At 48.8% G+C, this 20,036-nt stretch overlaps 9 protein-coding genes across 9 annotated transcripts; 3 read left to right on the top strand and 6 right to left on the bottom strand.

Annotated features, from left to right (window-relative positions):
- Window positions 1-559: 559 nt before the first annotated feature.
- On the bottom strand, window positions 560-2,361 carry CI109_104474 (uncharacterized protein; the record flags this gene model as incomplete). Its single annotated transcript, XM_032007944.1, has 8 exons — window positions 560-693; window positions 760-883; window positions 939-1,082; window positions 1,144-1,296; window positions 1,356-1,411; window positions 1,468-1,638; window positions 1,706-1,868; window positions 1,936-2,361. The coding sequence occupies 8 exons, from the start codon at window positions 2,359-2,361 to the stop codon at window positions 560-562; spliced, it is 1,371 nt and encodes a 456-aa protein (XP_031857803.1).
- Window positions 2,362-2,681: 320 nt separating this feature from the next.
- CI109_104473 (uncharacterized protein) lies at window positions 2,682-4,770 on the top strand (the record flags this gene model as incomplete). The annotated part of the gene is made up of 8 exons (XM_032007945.1): window positions 2,682-3,120; window positions 3,196-3,528; window positions 3,595-3,803; window positions 3,862-3,981; window positions 4,051-4,342; window positions 4,410-4,493; window positions 4,552-4,590; window positions 4,649-4,770. The coding sequence occupies 8 exons, from the start codon at window positions 2,682-2,684 to the stop codon at window positions 4,768-4,770; spliced, it is 1,638 nt and encodes a 545-aa protein (XP_031857804.1).
- A 434-nt stretch (window positions 4,771-5,204) lies between these two features.
- CI109_104472 (glutathione synthetase) lies at window positions 5,205-7,012 on the top strand (the record flags this gene model as incomplete). The annotated part of the gene is made up of 4 exons (XM_032007946.1): window positions 5,205-5,710; window positions 5,817-6,035; window positions 6,121-6,911; window positions 6,978-7,012. The coding sequence occupies 4 exons, from the start codon at window positions 5,205-5,207 to the stop codon at window positions 7,010-7,012; spliced, it is 1,551 nt and encodes a 516-aa protein (XP_031857805.1).
- Window positions 7,013-7,373: 361 nt separating this feature from the next.
- Window positions 7,374-8,964, top strand: CI109_104471 (uncharacterized protein; the record flags this gene model as incomplete). The annotated part of the gene is made up of 7 exons (XM_032007947.1): window positions 7,374-7,654; window positions 7,760-7,837; window positions 7,901-7,919; window positions 8,071-8,203; window positions 8,371-8,426; window positions 8,509-8,618; window positions 8,754-8,964. 7 exons carry the CDS (start codon window positions 7,374-7,376, stop codon window positions 8,962-8,964), a joined length of 888 nt encoding a protein of 295 aa, XP_031857806.1.
- A 265-nt stretch (window positions 8,965-9,229) lies between these two features.
- CI109_104470 (uncharacterized protein) lies at window positions 9,230-11,058 on the bottom strand (the record flags this gene model as incomplete). The annotated part of the gene is made up of 9 exons (XM_032007948.2): window positions 9,230-9,485; window positions 9,540-9,613; window positions 9,691-9,806; window positions 9,874-9,934; window positions 10,025-10,106; window positions 10,166-10,203; window positions 10,270-10,344; window positions 10,411-10,742; window positions 10,902-11,058. 9 exons carry the CDS (start codon window positions 11,056-11,058, stop codon window positions 9,230-9,232), a joined length of 1,191 nt encoding a protein of 396 aa, XP_031857807.2.
- Window positions 11,059-11,454: 396 nt separating this feature from the next.
- CI109_104469 (uncharacterized protein) lies at window positions 11,455-12,201 on the bottom strand (the record flags this gene model as incomplete). Its single annotated transcript, XM_032007949.2, has 4 exons — window positions 11,455-11,529; window positions 11,601-11,761; window positions 11,842-11,968; window positions 12,049-12,201. 4 exons carry the CDS (start codon window positions 12,199-12,201, stop codon window positions 11,455-11,457), a joined length of 516 nt encoding a protein of 171 aa, XP_031857808.2.
- A 1,985-nt stretch (window positions 12,202-14,186) lies between these two features.
- On the bottom strand, window positions 14,187-14,827 carry CI109_104468 (uncharacterized protein; the record flags this gene model as incomplete). The annotated part of the gene is made up of 4 exons (XM_032008437.1): window positions 14,187-14,282; window positions 14,341-14,501; window positions 14,565-14,655; window positions 14,759-14,827. The coding sequence occupies 4 exons, from the start codon at window positions 14,825-14,827 to the stop codon at window positions 14,187-14,189; spliced, it is 417 nt and encodes a 138-aa protein (XP_031857298.1).
- A 1,847-nt stretch (window positions 14,828-16,674) lies between these two features.
- CI109_104467 (uncharacterized protein) lies at window positions 16,675-17,868 on the bottom strand (the record flags this gene model as incomplete). Its single annotated transcript, XM_032008436.1, has 4 exons — window positions 16,675-16,876; window positions 16,964-17,090; window positions 17,172-17,504; window positions 17,592-17,868. 4 exons carry the CDS (start codon window positions 17,866-17,868, stop codon window positions 16,675-16,677), a joined length of 939 nt encoding a protein of 312 aa, XP_031857297.1.
- A 531-nt stretch (window positions 17,869-18,399) lies between these two features.
- Window positions 18,400-19,239, bottom strand: CI109_104466 (uncharacterized protein; the record flags this gene model as incomplete). The annotated part of the gene is made up of 3 exons (XM_032008435.1): window positions 18,400-18,521; window positions 18,586-18,796; window positions 18,892-19,239. The coding sequence occupies 3 exons, from the start codon at window positions 19,237-19,239 to the stop codon at window positions 18,400-18,402; spliced, it is 681 nt and encodes a 226-aa protein (XP_031857296.1).
- Window positions 19,240-20,036: the final 797 nt, after the last annotated feature.

Raw genomic sequence — 20,036 nt, 5'->3', positions numbered from 1 at the left:
TCGAGCAGAGAGACATCTCGCGAGCAGAAGCAAAACTGGGGAGAGCATTAGCAGGGGCAGATCCGGGAAGGAAGACGCGCATCATAATACAGGCATTCAACATTTCTGCCTTTTGCTTCACCAAACAAACAAACAAACCATTTCATCAAATTTGCATCAGCTAGAACCAGAAAAGGCTTCAACACCTGTTGTGGGAGAGACGAGCTACGTATATCATCATGGTTGTATAATGCAATGCATCGAACATACCCCTCTGCGATGACATCACGTGGAAGATGGAGATAAGATTGTTCCTCTTCCATAGTATACTGTGCGTGTGGCCACAAAAATCTTGATGGGATGAATGATGCATACAGATGAAAGGTGTGTGTGGGACTAATGATGGGTGAAGTGAAGGGGTTAGTGGTGAGTGTGATAGTCTATTTACAATTATACTTGGTTTGGGCTACATAGAGCGAATTGACAATCGATTGATCTATTGGTAGTAATATACAATTTTGAGTGGTTTGTCATTCATGGCCATGGCCAAGGTCTGTTATGACCAAAACAGATTGCTATCTTAGAAATCCGCGTCCATCTTGAATAACCTTCTTGTCATACGTTCCGATTCATCGGTCTCACGATGTCCATGAGGTGTCGCTGAACGAGATACGTTCGCTTTTTGGTACGAAGACACACGAGACTCGAAGAAGTCTACACGGGAAAAGTCGATCAGCATCATATTGGCCAGGAGGATTTGAGGGCTAGGATAACACTTACTCGCTTTGCCCTGCAACGAAATGAGTTCCATCCAATCGAACGGGTTGGTAGCGTTATACAGCTTTGAATAGCCTAGGTCGACGACCAATCGATCCGCAACGAATTCCATATACTGACACATAAGCTGGACGAGACACGTCAGTTGGTATCCAATTGCAGTGCGAAGAAATTCCACTTACATCCGCGTTGATGCCTATCAGTCCACAGGGCAGAGCATCGGTTAAAAACTCCTTCTCGATGGTGACAGCGTCCGCGACGATGGTGTGTACTTCCTCCGTCGAACATCGAGTTCGAAGATGGTTGTAGAGCAAACAAGCAAAGTCCTGACCATGATCCCACATATCAGCTAATATTCACTTCGATCGAAGATTCAGCGTAGCTTACGGTGTGTGTCCCTTCATCTCTACTAATCAGCTCATTGGAGAACGTAAGACCGGGCATCAAACCCCTCTTCTTCAACCAAAAGATAGCTGCGAAAGACCCGGAGAAGAATATACCCTCCACGCATGCGAATGCAACGAGACGTAGTCGGAATGGCTATAGACGTGGTGATCAGCTTGATCCAATAATAACGGATGGATGAAGAGCTGACGTACCATATCATCGTTGATGTGTTTCAGAGCCCAATCCGCTTTCTTTCGTATACAAGGGACTACAAACGTTCGGGTCAGCAAATGAGTTTCAGCCCTCTGTATGAGTCGAACATACTGTTTTCCATCCCTCTGAATAGATAATCTTTCTCCTCAGCATCTCTCACATACGTCTCGATCAGAAGACTATATGTCTCGGAATGAACTTGTTCGATCATTGATTGGAATGCGTAAAACGCTCTCGCTTCGGCAATCTGAACTTCCATTGAGAACTGAGAGACGATATTCTCTGTTGACAAGAACTGAGATCAGCTTAACTGACTATGTGGGGTGTTAGCTTTAGCATAGTTGCTTACCTCCGACTATGCCATCAGACGCTGCGAAGAATGCTAGTATCCGGAGGATAAAGAACCTCTCTTGCTCTGTCATCTTATCATTCCAGTCGTGCAGATCATGACTGAGATCCAGCTCTTCCGCTGTCCAGAAACTCGCTTGAGAAGCTTTATACGCTTGCCATATCTGCGCAGGGGACCACCACATCAGTGTCCAATCACATGAATGCGGGTGGCGAACACGGTTGACTCACCTCACGATACCTTATTGGAAACAAGACGAATCTCGCTTCTGATTCTCGTAAAAGATCTTCATCTTCTTCTTCCGGGAATCTCCTTCTTGTCACTTCCTTCCCATTACTTTCTATCTCACCGCTCTCATTCTTCTTCCCCTCCACTCCATCGGCTGCTGGAGCGTTCGACTGTGACGCCCTTCTCGCCGCTGCACTTGACGATTCTCCCAGATCCGCTTGACCCATCTTATCTTCCAGCGAAGAGGTGGAGTGATATATCGGTCTGATCTTATCTATAGTCGGCATATCACCTAGATCGTCCACGCTCGTTGCGGTAGAGCAGATTGATGAGGAAGGGGATGGCGATCGGGAGGGTTGATGACCAGTGGGTCGGAGTCGGCGAGAGGAGGGAAGGGTGTCGATGATTGGATGTGCTTGTGTTGACATGTGGGGGATGAAAGACCAGCTTGCTTCCCGTAGAATATCGTATTGATGTATGAATGGATAGAACAATGAGAGGATGAAGAATAAGAATGAAACGATGGAAGGGGTAACAATACTCACCTCTACCACCCAAAATTAGGACATGACGCAGATCGACAACAAATACCACATATTACGTAGACATTATATTTCTATATCGAGTCCGGAATCATGAATCCCGATACATACCGTCCGTAAGAAAAAGACACCCAATCAACGGGATATCTTTCCTTCTTTTCCCATCTCCAATTTCTTCTCCCAAAAACCGCGAATTACAGAGCGACATGCCCGCCTCTCGAGTACTTGCGCGAGCTGCTATCCGAGCTCTGCCTCGACGAGCTCTAACTCCTTCTGTTGCTAGGGCTGCTGCTGTCCCTAGAGCTTCAGCTTCAGCCTCAGTTTCCGCCACCCAACTCGGTACTTCCGTTCGACACGGTTCCACCCTCCCACCTCGTCATTCCGAATTCACCAAGCCCACAGCAGAGCACATCAAAGATCTTCGAGCGATCCTTTCTGCTCCTACGTCTTTGTTGTCCACATTAGATGGGACTGCTACAGAGGACGAATTGGCCAGTTTTAACGATGATTGGATGAACAAGTATCATGGGAAGGGACCGATCGTTGTCAAGCCTAGAACGACCGAGGAAGTGAGCAAGGTCATGAAGTACTGTTACGAAAAGGGTTTGGCGATTGTACCTCAGGGTGGTAACACTGGCTTGGTCGGTAAGTTGTCCCGTTTCGCTTGACCAATTTAGTTGTTCTTTTCGGTGAGACCGATATTGACTGCAATATTTCTAGGCGGATCAAATCCCGTACACGACGAGATCATCCTCAACCTTACCAACCTCAACCAAATCCGATCCTTCGATCCCGTATCCGGTGTCCTCGTCGCGGACGCTGGTGTAATCCTCGAAGCAGCGGACCACCACCTCGCCGAAAAGGGCTTCATCTTCCCCCTCGACCTGGGAGCGAAGGGTTCTTGTCATATCGGTGGAAATGTGGCTACCAATGCTGGTGGATTGAGATTGCTGAGATATGGTAGTTTGCATGGGAGTGTGCTTGGGTTGGAGGTGGTCTTGCCTGACGGAACGATCTGGGAGGGTTTGAGTAAATTGCGAAAAGACAATACGGGTGAGTTGACTTCATGTCTATCTGTACCAGTCAACGATATATGCTAATGCAGTGTTTTCCCACCAGGATTCGACATCAAACAGCTCTTCATTGGATCAGAAGGAACTATCGGTATCATCACTGCCATCTCAATCCTCTGTCCTCGGCGACCGAGCGCTATGAACGTCGCCGTCTTTTCCTTACCGTCTTATGAGGCCGTCCAGAAGGTGTACGCGGAAGCCAAGGGCCAACTTGGCGAGATCTTGTCCGCGTTTGAGTTCTTTGACAGGCAATCGGTGCGTGAATTGTATCATATAGAAAGTACAGCAGCTGATCCCAGATTCACTTGTGCAGTACGCCCTTGTGAAGAAGCACCAGGAGGAGAATGGTGGAGAGAGAAAGGTGTTCGAGACCGAAGGTGACTTTTACTGTTTGATTGAGACCGGTGGTAGCAATGCCGAGCACGACGAGGCTGTGAGTACCAGTTCTTGAACCAGTCTGCCTTCCACATCGACGCGGGGAATTAAGCCTAATTTTCATCAGAAACTCTCCGCTCTCCTCGAACACCTCATGGAGAATGAGATGGTACTCGACGGTGTCCTCGCTCAAGATTCGACACAATTCCAATCGCTTTGGCAATTACGAGAACTTGTACCAGAGTCCGCTGGTAAAGCCGGTTCTGTCTACAAATACGATGTATCGGTCCCCGTTGGGAAGATGTACAGTCTTGTTGAGAAGATGAGGACAAAGTTGAGAGAAGGAGGTGTTCTGGAGGAAGATGGTAGACCAGAGGGACCGATCAGAGCAGTTGCTGGTTATGGACATATGGGTGATGGTGAGTTGTCGCCTCAGGGAGTACTGAGCAACCGATAGACAGCTGCTGAGTCTCGTCTTGTTTTCAGGAAACCTGCACATCAATATCGTTGCGAACAAGTACACCGATGATGTGGAGAAGATCATTGAGCCTTACATCTACGAGATCGTCGGTGAGTGCTAGATGTGATAGACAGTAAGAAATATTTCATACTAACGACGGACTTTCAGCTGAAAACGAGGGTTCCATTTCTGCTGAGCACGGTCTGGGTGAGTCGGCTCATCCCCTTGGTCTCGAGTCTTAGCTGACAATTGTCCCGCTTTCCAGGTGTCATGAAAGCGCCTTATATCGGATACTCGAAGAACGAGACTTCGATTGAGATGATGAAGAAGATCAAGCATCTCTTTGACCCCAAGGGCTTGTTAAACCCTTACAAGTATATCGTATAGATGAAGACGGATTTATTGGATGTATGCATGATAACGATCTCTTTCCTCGCTCTTGTGACATCGGGGCGTGGCGCGTATTGTCGCGCTAACCAGTGGGCCACCGTCGGAGCTGCCAGACTGCGACGGCCTTTGAACTCGTTTGCACTGTTTCATCTCATCGTGCACCAAGCATCGCCGGACACGCAGAGTGATCAACACTAACAGGCTATCCGTCCTATGCACTTTCCCGTAAGGAAAAGTCATCATGATCCTCGTTGTTTTGATGAAAGGATTGTCATTGCCAATCGTGCTATCACATCATTCATCTGCCACTTTGACCCTATCCAAAGAAGTCGGTCGGATAACAATTCCCTCGTATTGATTGATCATCCCTTCTTATCTCTGTCTCATACCTCTCAACTCATTACCTATTTGACTCTGCCAACCCACTCGCCATGTCGTCCTCCACAGCCTTGCCTGAATGGCCACCGGCAATGACACCGGAACAACATGCACAATTGATCTTACTTTCCTCCACATACGCCCTATCACACGGCTTCACCCTCTTACCGCCCAATTCGTCCCAACCACCCACTTCAGCCATCCCCGCTCCACTCTCACTTCTCCCCACCCCGTTCCCTAGAGGATTGTACGATCTTGCTGTCTCTTTACAACCGATCTACAATGCCCTTTACGCGCGAATTGCTTTAGATTGGGAATTCTTGGATAGGGTGATGGGAGGTAGCGTCAGCAAAGTCGATACTTTCCAAGGCGAATTATGGCGAGGATGGCGACAGGTCAGAGACGAATTGGTCCAACCTATCCAATTAGGAGTGTTCAGGTCGGATTACCTCTTACATGATTCAGAGGGTACAGGTGGGATGGAAGTGAAGCAGGTGGAATTTAATACGATCGCAGCGAGTTTCGGAGCGTTGTCTCAAAGAGCTGGGGAAATGCATCGGTGAGTTGATTCGGGACGGGCTACTGCTCGTCTCGCAACCTCCCCTTATACCGAGACGAGGCCATACACTTGCTCTGAGTGAGATTGGGACTGACCCTCACTATAGATACCTACACAAAGCTACCAACTCTTACTACTCCATCTCACCCGAACTTTCAAACGCCTCCAATTTCCCAGCCAATCAACCGCTCAAGAACATTGCAACAGGTCTTGCTGAGGGATGGAAGGCGTACGGAAACGATGAAGCGGTTGTTTTGTTTGTTGTGCAAGATGGAGAGAGGAATGTATTTGATCAAAAATGGTTGGAATACGAGTTGCTTGAAGCGTGAGTGGTCCGGTGGTCATCAGCTGTACAGAGATCTCCAGTAGTCGGCGAGGCTCATTACTGACGTCGTTGGTATACTCCGTAGCCACGGCATTCAAGCCATCCGACACACCTTCTCAGACTTGGCGAATCTCGCACAAGTGGATCGAAGTTCCAAAACCCTTCTTCTCCCCTCTCCCCTCGAACCTGATTCCCCACCACGCGAAGTCGCCGTGATCTACTATCGATCGGCTTACACACCCACCGACTATCCTTCCTCGTCTGAATGGACGACGAGACTCTTGCTCGAGCGTAGTCGGGCGATCAAATGTCCTTCGATGGCATTACAGCTTGCTGGAGCTAAGAAGATCCAACAAGTATTATGTGAACCTGGCGTTCTTGAGGATTTCCTACTATCTCCCGATCGACCGGATGTTGGTGCAGGTCCTTTGACCCAAGCGGATGTAGATCGACTTCGACAAACTTGGATTGGCCTGTTGCCCATGGACAACTCACTGTTAGGACAAGAGGCCTACACCCTCGCGACGACCCATCCAGAACGATACGTCTTGAAACCTCAACGTGAAGGTGGTGGGAATAACATCTATCGAGAGAATATCCCCCCGTATCTCAAAGAATTGGAGAAAGAACCTCGTCAAGCTGGAGAACCAGAGAAGAAAGAAGCGTATATCCTGATGGAGTTGATAGAACCTCCTAAAGGCGTGAGCAACTGGTTAGTGAGGGGCGGAGAGAACAAGGCGAGAAAAGCGGACGTGGTCTCGGAATTGGGCGTGTATGGAGTCATGCTTTTCGGTGGAGACGATGTGGTCAACAACGGTGCAGGAACATTGTTGAGGACTAAAGGGCGAGAAAGCGATGAAGGTGGTGTCGCTATTGGTGAGTCAGCTGGCGGCATCTCTCACATGAGACGTATTAGCTGATGACATCTCGTGCTTCACTCAGGCATCAGCTCAATTGATAGTCCATTGTTGGTGTAGAGGAGCAGGCATAGAGCGTAGACCAGAGAGAATATATATATAGAGCGCAAAACTCGTACAACACATATCACACATGCACCATGCATCATATCCTGTGGTCAATATACACAGCGCTACAGTCACGATCTTTTGCCAGTTACTGCGCAGAGAGGATAATTGGGCGAGGACTGTCTGTAATGCAGACAGACAAAATGTCAGTACTCGGTCGACTACCTCCACCTAACGATGTTGACAAGAACCAACCATTCGAACAACATCAATCTACTTTCGCCTTTCGACCATACATTCTCTGCCTGCTGTGATCCACCTGCTATGTGTCAATAACATCTAACACGCGTTTAAACTATCTATCATCATCACAATGTTATCCTCCCTGCATGCTCCCGAGGCGAGTCCGACAGACGATGCCGGTCCGTCTTCGTCAGTCGGCCCAAGCTCCATTCCTATCTCATTTTCGACACCAAAATCTGGATCCGGGATTGATAAAGGTAAATCACCTCAAAGAGAAATACATGGCTTGCTCCATCCCAGTGAATCTGGTAGAGATGGTCATAGGGATGAGTTGTATTTTAGGACTTATAGAAATGAAGAGGAGGATCTGAGGGGAATAATGAGTCTTGTCGAACAGGAATTATCAGAACCGTAAGTGTGCTTTCCTTGCGAAGTAGGGAAAGCCAGGCTGGACTCTGTGCTGGACTTATCGTGAATGTACTTGAACGTCAAGCTGACCTGTGTCTCATCTTATAGGTATAATGGTGGGTTCGAGCTTGTGGAAAACAATACTGATTTTGCAGTCTATACCTTTCGATACTTTATCATTGATTGGTGAGTTGCTCCGCTGCAGACATTCTGTTGGGCAATCAAGCTAACGGACACCAACTTGTTCAGGCCACACCTCGCTTTCCTCGTACGTTACGGATTGTTCCCTCCAGTCTCCCAACCACCGCATGTGTGCATACGGGCCACGGGAATTGACCCGTGATATCTGTCTATCCTCTGGCCGCCCACGCTCAACAACCATTGAATGACGGTTAAACTGATCTGCGCGAGAACTACAGGTCTTTCCAAATCCGCATACACCGACGCCAATAGCGACGATCGTGTGCAAGCAAGATTCGCACAGGGGAAAGACGAACAGAGGGTATATTGCGATGTTAAGTGTGGACAGGACATGGAGACGGAAAGGGATAGGTGAGTTTGAGGTCGCCTTTTGTCACATTCCCAAGGACGATCCGAAATGGCGCTCTATCTGGTCGGTCAACCCTGGGGAGGTTTGATATCAATTCTTTGACCCCTGGAAGAGTCAGTAAGACTGAACAACGGCGACTGATCAATCCCTTGGTTCTCAATTGTCGTAGCAAGCAGACTTGTTCAACTTGCCATATCCGAAATGGCCAAACGAGGCGCACACGAGGTATGTCCACGACAATACTCCCTTCATATCTGTTCTATCTGACTAGACTTGACCTACGCCTCTCCCTCTTCTTCAATTGCAGGTCGTTCTTGAGACAGAGTATGACAATGCACCTTCACTATCGCTCTATGACCGATTAGGTTTTCTGAGGGAGAAGAGATTACATCGTTTCTATTCGAATGGGAAAGATGCGTGAGTCCACTTTGTTTCTGTGGGATTAGTCCTTCCCTTCTATCGACAGATTGCAGGAGTAAAGGTGTGGTGATTGGGGGAGTTGGGCAAACTATAACGTGGAGAAGCACGTAGTAATCCCCTTCTTCGGCGCAGTTTCCGCCTCATCCTACCTCTCGAAACACACCCTCCTCCACCTTTCGAGACAGAGGAAGAAGCAGAGCGAGGAAGATGGGCTGTCGGCGCCGGATCAGAAGTGTTAGAACCGATATCTGAGGAAGATCGATATTTCGTAGAGGGGCCATCAGAGGGTGGTGGGACGCCTAGACCACAACGGAAAGATCTGGAGATGGAGTGGTATACCTAGTGTACGGCGGGAGGAAGGGGAATGCGACAATCTCACAAAAGGGCTAGCAAAATGGCCCGACAACTACTGCTGGGTGGTTGCTACTTCTCTTCAGTCTTCGAGCAGATTGCTCTCGGTCGATCTAAAGCGTGACTTCGTTCTATGCATATGATGTTGACAAGCATTGTGTATGTTGCTTGAGATAATTGGTGCTACAAGCGGTCATCGTACCCTTAGATACACTTCCCCGCTCTAATGCAGATGTACGACCTCACGATCTCTCGCTCTAATCCATCCATCCTCCACCACCCTCATCATCATCCGTCAAACTCCCATCATCTCCCATGACGTACCCACTTAACCCATCTTCCGCATGCCCACCATGGGTCGTCGCATTTAACAGACCTAGTCCCTCTGCGAGCTCTGGCGCGTGTAATGACCCCGGAGGTTTGGCGGGTGTGGTGGGTAATGGTCGACGGGTAAATGTCCAGCCATTTGAGGAGGGTGGTATAACCAGTGGGAAAAGGAGAGTATACATTGAGCTATGAGATATGTCAGTGGCCAAGTATGAATCATATCCGTACGAAACGACTCACTATCCCCCTGGACCTACGTTGAAAAACAGCTCGAGGTTCCGCCGTCTTCCCAAATCATAAGGGTTCAAGTATATCTGTTCGAATCCTTACTTCAGCTCCCGGTCTACTTCCCGATCAACACGACCAGATTCGTTCCGCTTGAAATACTCACTAAGCCTTCCTGCTGCGCCTTCTTCTCCAAGTAGGCATTATCGTGTGATTCGATGGACGTCTCCCCCTTCGAGACCATATACAGATGCCATGACATGAGGACGGGAACGGCCACGCCTATGATGAAAGACTGAAGTCAACATATTGCTCAAATAATCTTAGCTAGAAGGACGACTGCACATACCTATAGCGATGCAGAGGACGTAAATTAGGGTGAACCCGATCTTCGGAGTGTACGCTTTCCACTGCAGAATATCCAAGTATTAGCCTACACTCTTTGACTTCTCGAAGAGACGTGAGGCAGTCGCGATACGCTCAAAGACGAGAATACTCACCTCTGACCGATAGCTGAAAGTATTTATGAAATGTCGGTATCCAAGACCGCACACTGTCCAACATCCTATTGATAACCATGCCCTGCGTTGAGAGAAGGGATGATCAGCTTCGAACTCGGTAGTACCGACTGGTAAGCTTACATGAAGAGTACGAAATGCCGTTGATTATACAGTCCAACCTGTCGTATACGATTTCAGCTTTGATCGAAGTTTGGCTGATACAGGTAAGCCGACAGATCACTCACACAACCGTTGATCCATGGACAATGATGGTCCATCATCAGAACACATCGCTTACACACTGAACAATGATGTGTTCTCTGCCATCCCATTCTCCATCAGCAAGCTACATCTTCTTTCGTCACTACCACAGCTAGGTAGCTCACCTCTGGTTTTGGTCCATCACACTTTCTACATCTTCTCACTCTGCTATTCGCTTCACCACCAGCAGCAGCGCCATCACTCCCCTCATATCCACCTGTCAACGGTCTTTCCCCCTTTATGAACCCCCACCTCTCGCCTGACCAATAACTCCATGGCATCGCTATCGTCCATTTGATATCTTTATCCTCCTTCCCACTAGCCTTGGGCGCTGGATATCCCGGTGGAACGTGAGTGACGAGATAGTATTGGCCGTACATATTTAACGGTACTAGTGATAGGATGGGTGACAGGAGGAATACGCCTAGGTACGAGAGATCTCGAGCTACCACGTCGACTAGTAGGGCATAGAACAAGGGTATAGATGATTGGAGTGTATAAGGAGTGACAAAGCAGTAGCACGGACGAACATAGTTGAGAGGAACAAATAATCAGCACACAGTTTGCAATGATGTCTTTGGATACGCCAAGAACAACACAACGAGACCAAACTCACAGAACAACAACCCTCCCGAACCTATCAATACCCAACATAGAAACACAAACACAGGTCCCGCCGCACCCGTTATCCAATCTGCGAAATGTTCCACCTTCTTGAAACAGCGTATGACAAGCACCGAAGCATATTTCATAGGTGGGAGAGGGGTGTTCATGCTGAGTCGTAGTTGAACTGCGGCGGTGGACCAAGGGAAGAGATGCCGGGCGGTGATTTAACGCGCGAGTCGATCAGTAGGGGTCGATGGTGGAAGGTATCCAAAGTGATCGACACGCTCTGAGCTCGTCGAAACGATGGCAAGGGTATATGGTTGCTGAACAGAGATAAAAAGCAGTGTTAAAGAAAAGTGATGTTTTGATTATAACTCCCGTTTGTAGGGTGTCTCGGTGACTTACGCGCAACTTGGCGTCGCTGTCGCTGTCGCTGTCGATCATGGCAACAACGGAGATCAAGGTGGCATCTCCATCTCTCCATCCTTACACTTTCCCTCTTACAAACAAATATAGCTAAATGTAATTATAGATGCATGACTTATCTACGTTCTATCCCATTCTCAAATGTGTACTCCCACATCGACTCCACCTACACTGATTTCCAAGTCTATAATATCCGTGCATGCCAATAATTGCTACCAGAGTCAACGCAATTCGTCAGTGTCTAGACCCTTCGGCGACACGATCATATTCAATGAGAACTCACTGTGGTTCGACATTGGACGGCCACAGTGGCGCCTGTCACCAGACCCATATTTGCCGCTGCTGCTAGACACTGTTGCATCTGAGCATTACAACTTGCGTTCAAGGCGTCTGATAGCGTATCGTATGAGACACCCGATGTTGTGTAAGTATCGTCGTCGGCAGCTACGAAATTGAAACAGACATTGTCAGTTCTGATCAAGGGATCGTTGTGCAATAGTAGGTCGTCATTCTGCTGCACTCACCATACACAGCGGGTGCAGAGACGTCGGCCACTGATCCGCTATAAGTCTGAAGATTTCTCGCCGCCACTCCAGAAGGCGCAGCTCTCTTCGACCCTCTCGTTAATCTTCTAGCTTGTCGTTCGACCAACTGCGAAAGGAAAAGAGAAAAGAAAAAAACCAAAGTCTCAGCTTTCAGTTTCTGATAGTGTAGAGGTCTTGCACACTCACTTGAGCTCGAGTGACATGTTTCAAATTGGAAGCGGGAGCAGGTGCGGCCGCTGTCCGTCTTGTGCGTAACATCGGGGAAGCGGACGTTGACAAGGCGAAGAGAAACAAGACTGCTAAACTGAGCAGAGTGAGAAATCTAGTGAATGATAACATCGCGGCCTGACTGAGATTGGATGAATGAGTATGAATTGGTTGATTTGCCGTGGTGTAGTATAGCGAGGTGCAAGATCGTTTCGAGACGTGTTTGTTGAATTACTTTCAAGCAGACTTACTTGATTTCTCTCATATCTCTTATATACCTGGCCAGCATGCTTATACAGGACTTGTCATCCTCAACGTCAAATCTTCGGCCTCGGTCCTAGGAGTACAATCGTCCGTTAGGTGACGAATCACCAACGTGACTTCTCTACGTCCAAGCAAGGGGAAGGGGACATCGTTTATCGTCGCCAAGAAACACGCACTTCATCCTGCGGATGTCTCTAATCTCGCCGCATATCTCGGCTCAACGAGGAGAGCAGGGAAAACCACACTGCCATCTATTCGTTGTAGCCACGCTGGAACCGGTTCTGAGGGACGCGAGAGGGGTACGACCAGACCGAAAAAAGAATCAGGAGGAGCAGGTGGTCGGAAATCTGCGAGCATTGAGCTATACAAGACTGACCCTAAGAAAATCGCCGACTATTTTCTCATGGTGGTTCCTACTGTACCCCTGTAGATCAGCCAACTCAAACAGGAACAAACTGTACCGCTATGTTCTCCGGTAGCATTGTTGCGAAGGTACACCAGCGGTGCTACTAATATGTATGTATGATAAGGCTAGCTCTTTCTTCCCTTCCGGCTGGGATACCACCGGACAAAAGATACCCCTGACACCGCTGTCCCTGTCGCTGGCTACGGCTCGGCTCAGCTGCTACAACGTTCCGGTGCAGAGTGCTCACGCCTACCGCGATATCATTGATCAGACATAATACAGCTGCTCCTCGGCATGGCGCAGCACTACCAATCTTTATACCTCCGATGAAGGGTGTGGCGACGGCCGTGTCTGACGTAGGAGGTTGACAATTGAATTTTAGGTGTGGCGACCAACACCCTTCCGACCGACAGACCCACCGGAACACCAACACCCCCCGCTTACGTGGTTCCCACAGCTTTTTACGCAATTGGTAACTTGACACATGTCACTGATAACAACTTGACTTGGTAGGAGAGGAAGCACATACAGTAATTGCATGCTTACTCGAATGATTGTCCGAGACTGTTGTATGTACCACTTGCTTCTGGACAAGCGACACTTACTGCGTGCACAACCCTTGGAACGAACCTGTGCAAATGCTTCCGATTGTGATGACTGGTCTTGCTTGCTTGCTGTGCAGTATCCTTTCGAACCCTGCGAGGCGAGATGTGTGCTAGTCAAGCAAGCGCATGAACAACGACTTGACTATCTTTGGTGGATACTGGTCCGCAATTCACGGTATGATACCACTTGAACGCTTCCCAGTGTCGCATTCCTGAAAATGAGAAAGACAGGGTAAAAACTTTTTCATGCGCCATCCCCTATTCTGTTCCTGTTCCTACCAGTCCCACATTGTTCCTTCCCCCCCGTTCCCCCGGCGCCCTTGTGGACCAACAGCCGTTTTCGTCCAATATTCCCATGCACACTTGACGGCCGAGATATTATCGGGTTGGCTCGACGCGTGGTGCATGATGCATCCAGGTAGAGTAAGATAAAGTTTAACAACACCCACGTTCACTTTGCCTGGAACCCGGCTAAAGCCATCCATTCATCCTTTCGGGTTGACTGACGCCATGCCGTTGAACGTTCCGACCAGCCGAACACTGCCAGGTCTCTCAGGTAGCGACCGTGTCATGACGTAGGAGGTACAGCTACGAACGCTCCCGGATTCATGGCTTTTGTACATCATGATATGAACATGACGAATACCACTTTTATCGCAATCTCGTCTCCGTGAGATGGTGAAACCACGTCCCAGTCAGACTTTGGCCTGCTTTCGGGCGCACCTTGCGACTCATACTTTGCGTACGAGTTTGTCCTCGGCTCTCTCTACCACTTCAAGGGAGGACGTTGTGCTCCTTCGTTATGTATACAAATGCACGATGTGTCTAAAGTCTATGATATTCTATAAAGTCACCCCGACTCCTAAACCGCCGAGATCGAGACCCAAGTCTAACAGAGCTGGATTGCTCTCTATAGCCTGAGTACATGCTGGATATTGCTACGAATTGGGCACAACGTCAGCATTGCATGGCATAGCCATGGAGCACGCTACTCACGTTGGTACTGCAACTGAGTCCCGTCGTAACACCTCCAAGGCCCATATTCCTCGCAGCAGCCCGACATCCGTCCAACTGAGCTTGACAACTCGCTGTCAGAGCGTCCCGCAGTGTAGCGTATGTGACACCGGATGTTATGAACGAGCTACCGTCGCTGGAGGCTGTAATCGTTGAAGCGTGTCAACAAAGAATGTTCGTGACTTGAGACAGAGGCCTTCACTCACCATAGACAGGGGGAGCAGGAACGTTCGCCAATGCCGCATTGTAGGTTTGTAGATTTCGAGGTTGAGCAGAAGGTGTCGCTCTCTTCGCTCCCTTTTCTAGCCTTCTTCAATGCATCGCGTTCGACTAGCTTTGGATCACGAGCACAACAGTCAGCTCCCTGTAAGTTCTTTCGGAAAGAGGACAAATCGCTCACTTGGGCTCGTGTAACGTGTTTCAGATAAGGTGCGGGGGTGGGCGGTGAGGCTGTCCGTCTTTTGAGCATGGTTGGAGAAGCGGATGTTGATAAAGTACAGACACAGACAACGACGATGCTGATCAAGACGATGTACCTCAGTAAGACTATCATCGAGGTGAGACTTCGTGTAAAGCGAAGCTGGTGTCGAGGAGGAAAGTGATTCTCGCACAACTAGCCAGTCGAGGTGGGGAGAACGGTGTGATATCAAGTGATGTAGCTACGTGCGAGTAATGTATGTTGAAACTTGAAGACGACTCTCCGTCAGAGCTTCCTCAACATTCCTCGTTTGTACCCCTGCTGTACATTCTACACATTTCATCTTCATATGGCGTTTGGGCTTGAACATGCCCAACGGACCCAGAAGCGACGTTGATCTGACGTCTTACACCGTACCTTACCCTCTTTGACCATCCCTGCAAGTGTCTCTCTCACTCTTCCCTCTGTCGTGTCAAGAACGGCGGCAAGCGAATACTGAATTCAAACTCGTAACGGTGCGGCGGCAGTATACATGCGCGTCATCAGCATAGGCAATGTGGACAACAGTTGGGGTCGCGGTGCGATTTTGCGGCAAGTGAGATCTGCTGGTACGGCATGACGGAGATGGTCAGCTTGGCGGCCCTGTCGATCTGTTGATAGGAACGGGAATGAATTCGACTAACTATCTATCACTTCTCATCGTCAACGATGCACCGTTGTCGCTCCACCAACAGGGAGGCGGAGGAGGCAAAACGCGAGCTTCTGCACATGTTTCATTGTAGCTATAATAATAAAAAAGGGTTTACCGACACTCGAACGGACACTTTTCCTGCATTGGCCAACCGCTTCTCGGCATGCTCTCGGCGTTGTGCAGGTGTCCTCATCTGCTTTACATATCGCTTGCTAAAAGGTATCGAAGTGACAAGCATTATCGTGACAAAAAGATGCCACTTACTTCCGTTGGAGCGACGTCAACTTCTTCACCTTGACGTAGGAGGTAGACATTTTTAGGTGTGGCGCAGACCACACCACTACCCGGTTGCGTAACTTGACTCTTTTCAATGGCAGCACTCACTGTCCCACATGTCATCGACAACTGCAGTGTGAGTTGGATGAGCATGGACAATAATCCGAGACAACAAGTTACCGTTTCCGTTTCGGCTTCTCTAGACCAGTCCCGCCTGATGCTTGACGGTCCGAATTCCAGGTACTTCCTGGCGTAAGTACGCGTGCCTTGCCCTTGTTCACGTTCGTCGTTGCTCTGTACATCTCAATTCGTGCGTACACTGGTCAGCCATTTGTACTGTACTCGAGTACCAGGATGTCGCAGCTCACCCTTTTACCTGGTTGGTGTGCTGACGTCCAGGATTCAACCTATGCACAACGTTATCGGGCGGACGGGTGCCTAGTCTGCCGTAGCGCGATTCATCCTTAACAACAGAATTCCTTATCACGGCACGCACACGTTCCCACACCTATATGCATTACAACCGGAGGTAACCTGCTGTCGATTCTATAACAAGTGGGGACGCCATTACCCATTATGCATCCGGATTCGACCCACGTTTGCATCCTTTCCAGTACGGCATGAGCCAAGCCCATACGCCTTGCCGTTATCGAGCGTTCAGAACCGAACATGATATTTCGATTCCTGCAAAGCCTCGTCCTCGCTCATGTGACGTAGGACCAGCACGTCGAAATAGTTTGGCATTTTGGAGCTAGTTGACCGGTCTACAAGCACAATCGCACAACCATTGTCAAACTGGCACAAACACCGTCCGTTACTATCAACTCTTGGAGATCAACAACTAGATACAACGCTTGTCCTCTTTTGAGTAATACCAGTTACTGTATTCCTTCCTGCTCCCGAAAAGTACCACTCTCATCGTGCTACGCTTCTACCGCTTGTGTGCACCCTGCGAATGATACTCCTCTTCCTCCACATACGCAGCGAGGGAGAACCATCCCATTTCCGGAGTTCCAATCTCAGCTTTTGTTGATGCGATCTCTTCTGGTCCTGCAACGACGAGCTCGTCTGTCGGTCTTCTTGCTGCGTCAGCGAGAAGTTGGGCTTGACAACACATCTCAAAGTTGATCTGCCTACAAAGTGAGATCATCGCACACACACACACACATCATTCAGCGTTAGATTCGTTATTCCCAACTCTGACTCCATCTCCAACTCACCACCAAGCTGCTTCGTCGATTGACTTTCTGCCCAAAGCTATGATACCGTGATTCTGCAAAATTGCGATCTTCTTATTCCCTGCGATGCTTGCGATTCGCTCCCCTTTTGTGTTATCGAATACGGCGCCTGTCCAAAAGCACATCAAGGATGGGAAGATCAGCAGTTGTTGCTCTCCTCCCATACAAGGTATGCCGTGTTCGTACTCACCTCCAAAGGGAACCAACACTTGCTCGTCATGATAAGCACAAGCATCTTGACTGATCATATCTAGCGTTCTCCCCAAAGACGAGAACGCCTTTGTGTGAGGTCCATGTACATGTACGACCGATTCGATCCCCTCCGGACCTCTTCCTAGCGATTTGTACAATTGTGAATGGATAGAACTCGCAGATGCGTCTGTCGGTGCTCTGCCTTCGATCATACGACCATCATCGACTGCACATCTGACGAGGTCGGATTGTTTCATCAATGCGAAGGATTTGCCTTGAGGGTTCACCCAGAATGTATCGGGTTCAATGGGATCACGTATGCTGCAGTGTCCTACACGCCACGAGATGGCACAGAATCAGCGCCGCTTTTAGTCGACGGAGGAATGAAGTGAGAATTACAGCTAGACGCAGGACGTACCGGCAATACCTTCTGCAAGTTTGAACCTATGCAATATCCTGAATACCAACGCTAGATGTCCCTTCCTATACCTCCTCTCGTCTTCCAAGCTAGCAAAGGTGGGCATGACCACCCGTGTAGGTCCAACTTGGACATCGTAGAACGGAGATGATTCGAGATCGGATGTGATGGGGAAACCGGATGTAGCGGGAGAAGGTTGGACAGAAGGACGTAGTTTGAGTGTACCCGCGTTGGTCGATGCAGAAGCTTGGGTGGTGGTAGTTGTAGACGTCGACATGTTGTATGAGTCTAATCGAGGTGGATGATAGGTCTGACAGAGATGCAGGTGAATAAGATGAAGAACGGACTGATGAGATGGGATATCGTCTATCGTCGGTGTCCGCGAGCAATTCGGGTAAAGTCACGCTTTCTCGGCAGTTCGCGCCGATAGCCGAACAGACAGTCTGGTGGGTCCATCGATGACTTTGCTCACCACTTATACCTCTTGAAGAACCTCATCTATCAGCTGGAGGGAAACGGATAAAGCTATCATTAGACGGAACTACTAAGGCAAATATTGCAATACCTGTAGCCTTTAGACCGGCGAGTAGCTATGAACGACACAAGTACAATGTGATATCAAATGTGTCTCGCCAACAGGCAATATGCTCGCTGTCCCATACTTCTTCACATATTCGCATCGAGTATTATTTATATTATCACTATAGATACACATAGCTACATTCCCTTCCAAGTGCTTCACGTCATTGTCCATACTCAGATAACTCTCCTCTCAGATCGCACATTCGTCCTTTATTTTATCGACACTTTACTTCCACTCAAGCTGGCCTCTGATGGCGCCCGCGGGGAACTGAACGGTGTGAGTATCGGCGAAGAAGCCAGTGGGGTCCGCCTCAAGATCAGCGACAGTGAATCCAGCACCAGTGTCGGCTAGTTTAGGATAGTGATGTAAGCATATGATATAAGTGTTGCAAGGGCGAGAACGCAGACTTACTACCGTTGACGACGACACCCGTTGTGAAAGGTCCCCAAACACAACCGACGCTTCGTCTCCATGAGAACTCGTCGATGGATTCACCGTTGAGTACTCGAGGGTTGGGGAAGGCGATTCGAGGAGGTCCAGCTCGACCTGCAACGGCTTGATGGATGTGTGTGGCGGTGACCGCTGGAGAAGAGTAGTTTCCCTTGAGCCAAACGGAGATGTTCTGTAGTCGACGACGCAAACAGATTGTCAGCGACAAGATCGAAATGAAAGTTTAGAGATGACATCTTTCAGTGGAATGGGAGTTTTCACACTCACGTAACAGATCACGTTCTCTTCAGAGTTGAGACCGAAAGCGAATTTACCCCAACCATCTTCCAATCCGGGAACAGCGACTTGACTGTTGTTCACGATCGTGTCTGGCGAAGCGTACCCGACGATGGTAGAAGTGAAGTGGAATGGGAAAGAGTCCTTGTACCATTTCTCTTCACCGTCGTGCTTGTCATCGTGGTGCTTGTCTTCCCACTTGTCGGCATGTTTGTCATCCCATTTGTGGTCGTCTTCGTAGTGTTTGTCTACTTTGTCGTCCTTCCACTCATGGTCGTAAGTGGGTGCGGCGAGAACTGCAAGAGGCAGAGCAGCGAGAGCGAGAGCAACGAGCTTCATTGTGGTTGTATTTGTCTGGTAATTTGGTGAGAGACTAAGTGTCGTTGGAAGTTGTAGGATTGAATGTCTTGTTGATGAAGGTTAGAACAATAAAGCTTGTCCGTCGTGGTCCCTTTATATAGATTTGCCTCGCCAAGAGGCCACAAGGTTAATGACGGGGAGCACCTCATGCCAAGGTGTCATGACTCCATCGTTCCATGTAGCTGTAGCTACTGTCAGCTGCCCGAACAGGTCGCACCATCACTGTACTAACTGCCAAGCAGGGCTTTGGTCAAATACTCATCGCTCTACCACTTTAGGAATCAGAGGCTGATTAATGTTAATGTTGTATGACCTTGGCAACTCCAAAACGATTTCGCCATCGCCGGCGATGGATCATGTTTCCAACCACCACAGCGAAGTGGACAGTACTCGTAATGGGAGACGAAACATGACGCAGGTTCTCGCTCGCTCGATCACAACCGGGAACAGAAACCGGGATCGTTAGTCACCGCCAAGATTGATTGATTAGATGATACCAAGACGACGACGGTAATTTATCTTCCTCATCACGTAAAGGTAGTTCCAGAAAGCGGTGTTATCGATCAATGACATGCATTGCTTGGCTTGACTTTATAACTTACCATTATTAGATATGGCGATATAACGGTTTGGTTGAATGCATATGCCGGTATACCAGAGAAGCAAGACGGTCGTGCACCATGAGCCAGACGAGTATGCGACAAATACAAGTAATGGAAATGATCCCGGCTCGTGATCCAGAGTAACATTTCTAGCAGTGTATACAACGTCCTCTC

This window comes from Kwoniella shandongensis, chromosome 8 (genome assembly GCF_008629635.2).
Source record: "Kwoniella shandongensis chromosome 8, complete sequence".
Classification (NCBI taxonomy): Eukaryota; Fungi; Basidiomycota; class Tremellomycetes; order Tremellales; family Cryptococcaceae; genus Kwoniella; species Kwoniella shandongensis.
Note: the sequence above shows the minus strand (reverse complement) of the source record. Positions and strands in the feature narration are given on the sequence as shown.